This window comes from Grammomys surdaster, unplaced genomic scaffold, assembly GCF_004785775.1.
Source record: "Grammomys surdaster isolate TR1022 unplaced genomic scaffold, NIH_TR_1.0 126178, whole genome shotgun sequence".
Classification (NCBI taxonomy): Eukaryota; Metazoa; Chordata; class Mammalia; order Rodentia; family Muridae; genus Grammomys; species Grammomys surdaster.
Window position 1 is genome coordinate 8578610 of NW_021620984.1, and position 11438 is coordinate 8590047.

At 40.3% G+C, this 11438-nt stretch overlaps 1 protein-coding gene across 2 annotated transcripts in view; it reads right to left on the minus strand.

Annotated features, from left to right (window-relative positions):
* Window positions 1-10458, minus strand: part of Pdlim3 (PDZ and LIM domain 3) — a 32275-nt gene extending 21817 nt beyond the window's left edge. Inside the window, exon 1 of one of the 2 annotated variants that reach the window (XM_028757668.1) lies at window positions 10280-10458. In XM_028757668.1, the coding sequence (XP_028613501.1) occupies window positions 10280-10372 (93 nt within the window). In that variant the 5' untranslated portion in view covers window positions 10373-10458. The remainder of the gene's footprint in view (window positions 1-10279) is intronic. The other variant, XM_028757667.1, reaches the window with a different exon arrangement.
* Between the last annotated feature and the right edge of the window lie 980 nt (window positions 10459-11438).

The following is an 11438-nucleotide window of genomic DNA, read 5'->3' on the forward strand; positions in this document are numbered from 1 at the left end:
TCCTGAAGTGTGGCGTGTTCTCCTTTTCGGCGAGGCGGCGCGTCACACATCAGTTTCTTGAGTTTTATACTCAGTAGTTGTATGTTATCCTGGCAAATTATTGAGTGCTTTACTTGTTGCCAAATCTTAAACCTAACTTTAAAAGAACTCTCAGTTGCTCGATTGTATTAGTGATATTTTATTATGTTAAATAATTTTTGTACTAGCCATATTTTAAGCACCATATTATGTCCTGTTATTTTTAAAATATTTCATATAACTACATCTGAGAATATTTTCTCTGTTGAAAACAATATTTTTAAAGCTTTTTTGTTAGCCAGAAATTTCTATTTTGAGATAAGAATTTTTCTACATTTTGGCAACTTTGGTACTTGAATTGAAACTACTTAAGCAACTGTTTTCATTTTAACATTACCATGAGGAGACCAGCATGAGTTAGATACTTATACTCCCCCAAGTTTGTATGTTGACCATTTTTCAAAGAGATGACTTTTGAAGAAGAAGCCCTTGAGATGGTCAGTAATCTAGAGCCGTCAGGACTTAGACTAGAACCCTTCCTTACAAATAGTCTTCCAAAATAGCTCTGATGATTTTCTGCCATCTCTGTAGAGACACAAGAAGTTAGTCATCTGAAATCTGGAAGAGGACCCTAGCAAGAACCCAACCATGTTAGTACCCTAACCTAGATTTCTAGCTTTTAGAACTGTAAGAAACAATTTTTGTTGTTGAAAAGCCACCCAGTCATAACAGCCCAAACTAGGACAAGTGCATCTCTAAGGCTAGGAATCTGGGAAAGGGTCACTCTTGAACTGACCAAAAGAAGCCTGACAATAAAAACATTTACTGCATTCTAGAGAACTGAAGTCACTGGGAAGAAAACCAGAAGTTCAAGGAAAGATAGAGACCTCCAAGGAAGGAAGGGCCCATGCCTATGCACGGGCATCCCTGTGACAAAGCAGGGAGGAAGAAGTGGCCAACATAATAGCTGTTCAGAAAAACTCAGGTAAAACAATACATTGCTAATGGCTTGGTGTAACTTAGCATGAATGTAAAGAACCACTGGTAACCAATGACACAAAGGAAGCTTGTATTCAGTCATGTTATCTTCTCCATGAATGAAGAGCAGGTGGAATAAATAAAAAACATAGGTTTTAATGAAATCTGATCAGTAACTACATTAAATATAAATGGTCTAAACATGTTACTTAAAAATCAGAGATTTTTCAAAATAGGGAAAAAACAAGATTCAATTTTTTTCTATCAAATGTGTATGAAATTTTTAGAAGTGGAAAATGAAAGAAATAATACTTTAGGATATAGGAAAATATATGTTACTGTATTTTTAATGCTTAGAAATAGAAAATGTAGAACATTAGTATGCTGAGTATCCAGTTAAAAGTGGAAGGTTATTTATCTGGGTAAATTGTTCTCCCACTTTTCTGTCTGTACTCAACATGGATATCACCCTAGCTAGCTGTCCAGACATCTGACCCCATTCCTGTTCTCCTTTATATAATACACAATGGCTATTCTGATTTCTTTTAAGTTCCTCAAACAGAACAGTCCTGTACCTCCTTTAGGCTTTACATGTATCACTATTTCTATATGAAATACTCTTCACCTGGTGCCTCCTTCTTATCCTTTAGGTTTAGGTGGAAATAATGCATTTTAGAAATTCCCTAAAGTTCTGAATTGTCTTTTTATTTCTAGTTTCTCAAACTTGTTATTTGTCTTTATATCTTTTTTATTTCCTTCATTAAGACTACTTTTAATTTTGTATTTGCTTAGTTCCTTGTGTATTATTGTCTTCTCAACTAGTCTCCAAGCTTCTGTGCTGGAGGGTCCCTGACTCATGCTTATTTGCCTGGCAACTAACAGCTTTAAATTCAGTGTATAAATTCAGGATGAACCATACTTTGGGCATTGTAGTTTCATTTGGTCTTTTGTTTAGCCAGTGACTTGCAGTTGAACACTTGCTAATGATTTTGGTAGTAACTGCTGAGCTCAGGTCAAGTGAGGAGGGAGAGAGAGAGAGAGAGAGAGAGAGAGAGAGGATTCTGAAGTTCAGGCTAGGTGGGTAGACAACATTCTGTGAGTGTACCATGCTTGTTAGGACTTATGAAGAAAAAGTGGGCACTGAAAAATTATATATGTGTGTATTGTGTATACATGATCTTCCTCCCCGTCCCCCCATCCCCCCCATGCACATGCTCTCAGACACAATCACACACATCTTCATGTGTGCTCTTAGTACAAAGGAGGACATTAGGTGTACTGTGTTATTTTCTTCCTTATTTACTGTGATGGTTTGTATATACGCAGCCCAGGGAGTGGCACCATTAGAAAGTGTGGCCCTGTTGGAGTAGGTGTGTCACTGTGGGTGTGGGCTTTTAGGATGTCTCCCATCCTAGCTGCCTGGGAGCCAGTATTCTGCTAGCAGACTTCAGATGAAGATGTAGAACTTTCAGCTCCTCCTGAACCATGCCTGCCTGGATGCTGCCATGTTCCTGCCTTGATGATAATGGACTGAACCTCTGACCTTGTAAGCCACCCCCAATTAAATGTTGTCCTTATAGGAATTGCCTTGGTCATGGTGTCTGTTCACAGCATTAAGACCCTAACTAAGACATCTACTTTGAGACAGGATCTCTTACTGAATTTGTAACTCCCCATTTTCTTGTTAGGCTGGCTGAGTAGAGGGAGCCCCTTGTTTCGACAACTTCACAGTGATTGGGTTACAGGTCCAGCCATGCCAGAATTATTACTTGGGTGCTGAGGATCTGAACTCAGATTCCCCAGGCTGGTGTAGCAAGTGCTCTTTCTACTGAATCATTATCCCAGCCCACTTTCTGTTTATTATTGTGAACTTACCATTTTTATATTTGGAAGCTGGAAATCGTAAATCAGAATTACTCATGAGTCTTATTTTAAACCTCAGATTGCTCCAGGAATAAGCTCGAGTGTTCCTAATATACTACTCCAGGATTAAGAGTCAATTAGCTGTTTTTAATTTGCTTATTTTATTCCATTCTGAGCCCCTAGAGAGATCCAAGTTTATCTAGATAAATAAAATCTTTAAAAACAGTTAAATTCTCATGTGCCCTCCGTCTCCAGAACTATCTCTAGATTGTTTATTGCACTTGGTTAGGTTCTGTGTCATGAAGATTTTCTACTGGGAATAGTTGATTTCAAAAGCTTGGTGAGGACAATGGGGCTTATTACATTTTAGCCTTTGGGAGCCACTCCTTAGCTACTTTTATTTAGACGTTCTCCTGGACTCAGGACTGTTAGGACAAAGTTTCCATCTCCAATGGCCTTGGTAGGGATAAAAAGAATCCTAATTGTTTAATATTCTTTCAATATAGAATATCCAGGTCAGTACTTTCTATTTTTAAGCCTCTAAGGTCAGCATGCTTTCTTTGGGCTAAAATATTAAATGAGGCTTAGTGTGTCTGTCTGTGAAGCCCCTCTTAGGCTTAATAATAATATAGTTGAATGGACTCGAGTTGTAGAACAGTCAATCCTGATCTGGAAGTGTTTAACTTGTTTTTTTCTGTTTTAACTTTGGTTGTGATGAATGGAAAATAGAGCTGTGTGTATATATATATATATATATATGTGTGTGTGTGTGTATGTGTGTGTGTGTGTGTGTGTGTGTGTGTATGTGTGTGTGTGTATGTGTGTGTGTATGTGTGTGTGTGTATGTATATATGTGTGTGTATGTGTGTATATATGTGTCTGTGTTTGTGCACTGTGCTGCTGGGTGGGTTAAATGCCTATACACATTTTAAGCAGACATCAGACTTTCAATGTTGAACAAGTAATAAATATTGACTTTATATACTGCACAGACTTCAAATATCATAGTCAAATATTTTAAATATTAGAAGGCACTAAATTTTATTAACAGTAAATCTGAAAGTTAAGGATTTCTTCTGCAGAATGCTACTTTTTAAAAACTGTTTTCACTGTTTTTCATTGTTGCTCTATGGTAGGCTGAGCAGAAAGGGCTGTTCTGTTTATACAAGAAAGAGATCTGAGTAACCCAAGGCTTCCTGCTGAGGAATTTCAGGCATCACCAGTCTTTTCAGAAGCTGGTCTGGATAGGTTTAACTATCATCTTGACACAAGAGTAGAGTCATCTGAAAGGACAACCTCAGCTGAGGGATTGCCTAGATGGATGGACCTGTGGGCATGTCTGTAGGGGATTGTCTTGACTGTTGATTGATGTAGGAAGGCCCAGTCACCCAGTCAGTATCAGTAGTATCCCTACGCAGGTGGTCCTGAGTCGAATAGATAAACCAGTTCAAGTTTTCCAGCTGACAAACAGCTTCCGATGTAGTTCCTACTGTATGTCTTGGCTGTGAAAATACCCACCTTGGGTTCCCTTTCTCTTCATTCATCGATAAATATGACCTGGAATTGTAAGCTGAAACAAAGCCCCTTTTCTCTACATTGTTTTTGGTCGGGGTGTTGTATCACAGCAACAGAAAGGAAAACAGAATGGAAATCAACTTGGGAATGTTGCTAATGATGGCGAGAACCCACTTCTCACTTTGTTTTCAACATGGTCCTTACTGCTTTGAATCCTTCACAGATGGATGGATCAGGTACAAAAGGGATATCCAGAGAGGAGACACACAATGCTTTTAATCCTTCCTAGTTTTCTAGTTCAGCAAGGCTGATGATTAGAAGGACTAACGACTAAAATGCCTGCTGACGTGACTTTGTTTTTTTTAACAAAAGTATAAGGTATAAGAATCCACTGTTCATGACTAATTTACACTGCTGCTTTACTTTAATGTTCTACTATTATATTATTACTTTGGATTTTTATAGTGTGCCCACAGCTTTTTATGACTATGCTTTCTCCAGTTGAGAGAACAGAGAGGTGAGATGAAGCAGAGGGTTTTAAAATGAATTATTTCGTATTTGTGGTTCACTAATGTCTTAACTATTAAAGTTACCAGAGAGATAACTGGCCATAGCCTTGTGGTCAATCAACTCAGCATTGTGATTTTAAACTTTCCTGTTACAAGAACCACCTGGGGGCCTTGTTAGCCATAAAGATTTCATCCCATACCAGATGTCTGGAATCAAGACTCAGAATCAATAGGAAAGGACCCAGGAACTGTGTTGTTTACAGATACCTTAGATGATTTTGGCTCTTCATGTTAACTTACTCAGTTGTCCCTTGTTCCCTACCAAATGAACTTTGAAAGCCTTACCAGGCATAGAAATATCTCCAGGAACTGGGTACTATGGAAGTTTCTAGGGTGACATTCTCACATCATTTATACAAAATGTACTCATGACCCTGAGTATAGGTGTTTTCAAAGAGATCTACAAGTGTCTAAAGCATAGTCTGGGCTGAAAACAATGATTTTACTGTCATGATAGGATTATTATTGGGGATTTTTTATCTTACTTCTTAAGACAATCTTGCAAAAACAGTTACTGTTATTTTAATGTGAGAAAATCAATTCAGAAATCGAAAGGTACTCACATGGGGTTATTTATTCCGTGAAAAATCTGAAAATCTTATTGCAGCTGTCTCACAGGTATTTTAATTCTCTGTGTAGTCTCCCTGTGGGTAACCTTCCCACTCCTGTGCCTCCTGCTATCTCTCATGCTATATTTTGCTTGTGAAATTTTGGACCAGTTTGTCATGTTAGTTTATGTTCATACATGTCCCTTCTTCCACCGATATGTGCTCTTCTCAGGGGGGCTAGATCCACCTATATTTGTAATCGTTGCCCCTCAGTGCCTTTCACTTAACAGGATATTTTGCAATCAATATTGCGAACATATGAATCGATGCTTCTCTGTAGACACTGTCATTGCTAGCACAAAATTACGCAGGGTTTTATTCGCATCCACTTTTCTTCTGTTCTCGTTTTTAATCCTAGGACAAGATTGTGTTCAACTATAAGCATCTCATTCTAAATTTCCAAATTTCCAACAAAGTTTAGATTGAAGTAACAGTTGTGTGTGTGTGTGTCTCTGTGTGTCGGTGTGTGTGTGTGTGAGAGAGAGAGACAGACACACAGAGAGAGACAGAGACAGAGAGAGACAGAGACACAGACACACAGACAACACAGAGAGACACACACACAGAGATGAGAGAGATGAAAGAGATGAGAAAGAGACAGAGAGTGAAGAGAGACAGAGGCAGAGAGAGACACAGAAAGAGAGAGGGAGAGAGAGAGAGAGAGAGAGGAGAGATGAGAGATGTAAGCATTGAGAATGCACTGGCATGGTCTGAGTTGGTCCTCAGGTCTAGCTCAGCCACACAACACCAAAGTTCCCGGAGTTGAAGGAAGCCAGGGATAAAAGACTCAGCACCTGAATTTGTGCTGCATTCCATATTGGAATTTTACAAATGTCAACAATTTGTGTCTCCTCTGAGAGTAAACTCAGTTCCTGGTTGGTCAAGCAACTTTCAGAGCCCTTAGGATCTTCTTACAAAGTAAAACAAAGCAAAAAACAAAACTACCCCCTAAATAAAAGACCAGCCAACAAACAACACACTCCAAAACAAAAGAAGCTCCTGTGGAGATGTGAACTTCAAACACTGTTCTATGAAATACAGTGTTGAAGTGTGCACTATGCGTTTGTATCATTATGTGACAGGATAGCTAACACACCTATAGAGGCTACCTAGGCCGGAACCAGAGTAACCTCAGCCCTCAAACCTCGACTCTCAGTGACTACCTCTGTCAGCCAGGCCTCACTTCTTAAAAGCTCCTCAGCCTTCAACATTCCTAAAGACTGAGCATTTGACACACAATGCAGTGGGTGGCACTTCAGACTTGAACTGTAATGTAACACTCTCTCTTAAACCAAGTGTCCCAAACTGACATTTTTATCTTACGCAAAATGTAGTGCAGGGGTTGTCTAGAAAATCTTGGGTCTGGCGGTTTATTTTCCTTCCTTTTGATGTGTGTGTGCATGTGTTTCTTCAAATTATATGAAACTTTATTTCACTGATTACTGGGTTTGTGAACAATTATGGGGCAGAAACTCTTTGTGGTGACTCTGTGAACTGCAGTTTCAGTAGATGGAATGGGTAACATATGGTCCTTAAAGCAGGAGAACCCAGGAGACAGTTAAGCAGCCTGGCACCCTGATTTTGGAAATGTATGCTTCTCTAGTGATACTGCATTTGGCAGCCTAGTTCTGTTGTCTGTATAGGCTATACACATATACCTCACTCCTGACAGTGGATTTAACAACCTTAAAATCCTCCAGAAAACTGTGGCAAAACTGTTTTCCCACAAATCTTTAGGAGAATTTCCTATTTACTATCTTATGTCTATGTGTAATTGATTATGCATATAATTAAAACCAGCTGCATTGTGGAAATGACATATGCAGCCATAAAATAAGTATATATCCTAATCTATCAATCAGCAGAGAACTACTTAAACTATACGACCTTTGGTAACCAACTCCCCCCTCTTCTAAATCCCATTTAAAAAGGCCCAGAACAATGACCAGGGCCCTCCAGTAGGCTCACTCATAAGACTTCCTGTCAGCTTTGACAGCGTCTCCCTCTCTGAGCTGTAATCAGAATGATTTGCATAAGTATCTTGGGTATAGACAAGATAATAAGAGAGGGTGGGTAGAAAGCTAAGCTTGTGCAGTAGATGAAATGAACATCACTAGAGGATCAGAGGAGGGCTTGGGGAGAAGGTTTGAATAGGTTTTCATAGGCGGAGAGGACCATGAGGTAGGGTTGGAGAAAAGAATTCTGGGAGAGAGTGATGTGTATCAGAAGCACAGCCATGCCAAGGATAGCATAAACAGCCCGGAGCTGTGGCATCACTGTCCTTGTATGGAGAAGAGAAACAGGAGAGGCAGGGAAGAAAGGAAGTCAGAACAGAGAGTAAAAAGCCATGCAGAAGAACCCGTCTTCTGTTCTCCAGAAGCTAGTGATGTCACTGAAGGATGTCTAACGTGAAGGATGAACAGCCCCCTTGTAAGAATATGCAGGTTGACTTGGAGAACATAAGTAGGCCTCTGGGCAGGAAGTTATGATATCTTGAATAGAGACAGCAGCATGAAGAACAGCACCACTGACAAATTAGATGTCACTGGGGACAGTAAGGGACATTTTTCTCATGTGTAGACTTAAGTGTGAAGGCACTAGAGCTGGGTGGACCTGCTTCTGCACTTGTGATCACTTGTGGCTCACAGACCGCCTTTAAGCTGTATTCCTGTAACCTGTGAAAGGGGACCCAGTTCCTTCTGCTTTTATAGGGATGTTATGAGCTTTAAGTGAGTTAACAAATGTAATGGTCTTAGAGGAATGTGTGTGACAAGCAAAAAGTAGACTAGAATAATATTAAAATTATAACATAGAGTGACTGCTCAGCAGCAGCACATAATTCTGACTAACACCTCTGAGGTTTTTATTCAAATGATTTCTTGTGTCTCTGTAATTATTCTGGACATACTCTTAATAAGAATCCATGAAGGCATAAAAGCCCAAGTAAGTGGGCTTTCATTGATTTAACAAGAATCCCTGATATGCATGGCTTTGGGGACACTTGGGGTGGAAAAATTCAGTGTTATCTACTAGAACTTAAAACTGTCAAGAAGGTGTACTTTAAATAAATAATATCTGGCTTATCATTGAATCAAGTGTCCACAGTTGTGACACACATTAGCTATGAGTTAAAAATCCAAGACAGAATAGCTCTTCAAATAAAAACATCCTGACATGGAATACATTTACCCCGATGGTCTTTGTAGTTAGAATGCAGATGCAAGGTTGCATTAAGATAAATCTTGCTTTTAGTGTCAACAATCCCAAGTTTCAAACATATGATTCATTAGGCAGATATGTTACAGAGTAATAGTAAGATAATTCTTTTACATATGTCTTCAAGGGTCTTTATGGCATAATTCATTCTTTTGGATTTAATTTAAATATGATTTACTTTTTGTTAGGATTCAAGAGCTTCTGTTACTTAATGTGAGCAAATGGAACCTTATAAACTATGCATATTTCTTAGAGACAGTGGAAACTGTTTTCTTTGGTAAATCTATAAAAGGAATTGCTATGCCTACATCGTGAAAGCATTTTCTGCTTAATTTACTTTAGAGCATTTCTGGGGGTATGTTTTAATGTCTCATATAAAACACATGTCAGATGTGTTTACATGTTTTTGAAAAATGTAAAACAAAGCTGGAAATGAACCATTGCATGCATCCATATGACACATGCGTTGAGATTTTTAAAAAGCATAGAGCTTCACGAATAATATTAATGTGTGTACATTGCCCTATTCAAAATCTGTGAATGATCAGGCTATAAAGCATGTATTCATAAAATATAGCATGAGCAGTAAGAAAAGCATAGCGTTTAGCACATAAAATTATAATATTTAAAAGTGTGTGTCCTCACGTTTAGGATGGCTTTCGTGACTAACTGAAAAGATTGCTTTCGAAAGTTGAGGAAGTTATCAACTAGGTGCTTTACAGTTATTCTAGAAGTTTGTTGACAGAAGAGGAACCCTTCTGTCAACCCATTTTTACACCCCCCTTCTTGTTGGGTCCTGCTTTAGATAGCCTGGAGTTAGGCAGCTTGGTTTTTTCTACTAAAGTCTTACTTTTCGAAGTTATTAGACTGAGTGGTTGGGCTCTATCAGGTAAACTATTGCCCAGGTTTTCTTTGTAGTTTGAATTATAGGTAATTCTTCCTCAGCCAAGTTCCCAGCTTTGGAAAATATTTATCCAAAATGCCTGGAAACGGAGGAATACACATTAGTAATACGTTCCCTGTCTGGCTGATATGAGAGGTTCCAACTTGGCCAGTCCAAGCTGTTCCCTGAGAACAGCACCCTGCTGAAGCTCTCATCCGGGCAAGAAAACTGCTCAGATGCAGATTTAGCGCCACCAAATAACTGCGAGAGTAATACCTCTTCCTTCCTCCCCATAGCTAATATGGGGAAAGCCAAAGCACCTCTCAGCTCTGGAGCCCTCCTCTGAGCCCAGGAATCCGCACTGCCAGTTGATCTCTCTGGGAAATGTGGCCGGAACCAAGAAAAAGGGATGCAGAGTTTGTGAGCTGCCTTGGTTAAATCTCAAAACTGTTTTGCATCCTCCCAGCTCGATGCTGAAGTCCAACTGGGAGCCAGAAGCTCAGACCCTTGTCAGTGCACTATCCTGCCTCCCTCCCTAGGCTTCTTGGTTATTTCAGGGCCACTCTGGACGCCAGATGACCTGTAGCAAAAAAAAAAAAAAAAAAAAAATCAGAATGAAAAACACATACCCTGGTGATGACCAAAGGCTGGTTGAAGTCTATGCCCCCAGAGAGCCTGAAGCCCCAGGGTGCAGGGCCCGGGAGAACTACGTTCTGGGGCATGATGCCTTCCCACGAGTGTATCCAGCGACCGGTGGTTCTGCAAAGCGCTAGTGGGAACCGGACAACCCACTTAGCTCCTGGGGCTACGACCTAGCTGGGAATGCTGTCCCGGAGTTTTATCCCTTCTGCGGAGTGACGTCACTGGCCTCCCCTCCTCCCCGCCCCCTCCCACCAAGGAGAGCTCCAACTTTGGAAGTGAGAGACAGCGCCTGGCCAGAAGAGCTCCCAGCTGGGTGCAGTCGCCCAGACCTCTCCCCGCCCAAGGAGGCTTCGGGTTACAGCTTCCATCATTCCCTTAAGTAACACCTGTCCTCCTGTTTATCGTCTACTTGCTCAGCAGTGCACTTTACTGGGAAGTTAAAAGCAATCACAGCACAGACTCTATGCTTTCAATTAAAATAAAACCCAAGCACATCCAGGCACTTAGGAATTTAGCAGTTTAGAGCGCGAGCGTGTTAACGTGCTCTCTTAGTATCTAGCTTTGGTCAAGTTAAAGTCTTCATTTCTTTCAGCTGTAAAACAGGACTAATTATTGTACTTGTAGGGGAAGTTTTGGGAGGATTTGGTGGCAATAAAATGAAATGTTTCTGAGCAGTGCCCCGCACAGCATAGAAAAAAAAAATCAAGTATTTCTACAATTAAGATATATGTTCCCAATCAGGTGTGTCTGACTTTGTTATCTGTGAAGTTTATGCTTGGAATCACCCCCTCTCTTGCTCTCCTTACCCCTCAATATCTTACCTAATGTGTTAAGTAAGTTTTCGATTTAAGTTTGGGCTACATTTATAACTATTCCAGCCACAGGTGGCAGCATACTGCTTAGTCCCCGCATGTTGGACACGACTCTTTGATACACAGAGACAAGTGTCAGCATGATCTAGGAGTTGAAGCTTCTCTGTCTGGGCGCTGCAGCCAAAATGAAGGAGTCTGTGGGAGTGGGAATTGATGGGACCCAGAGGACCCTCCGATTGATGGAAATGGCAGTAGGTCACCAAGGAGATGACTATTTATTGGTGGCCTCTGTGGTCCATGTGTGGTAATGATTGCTTTACCTGTGGCTTTGTGC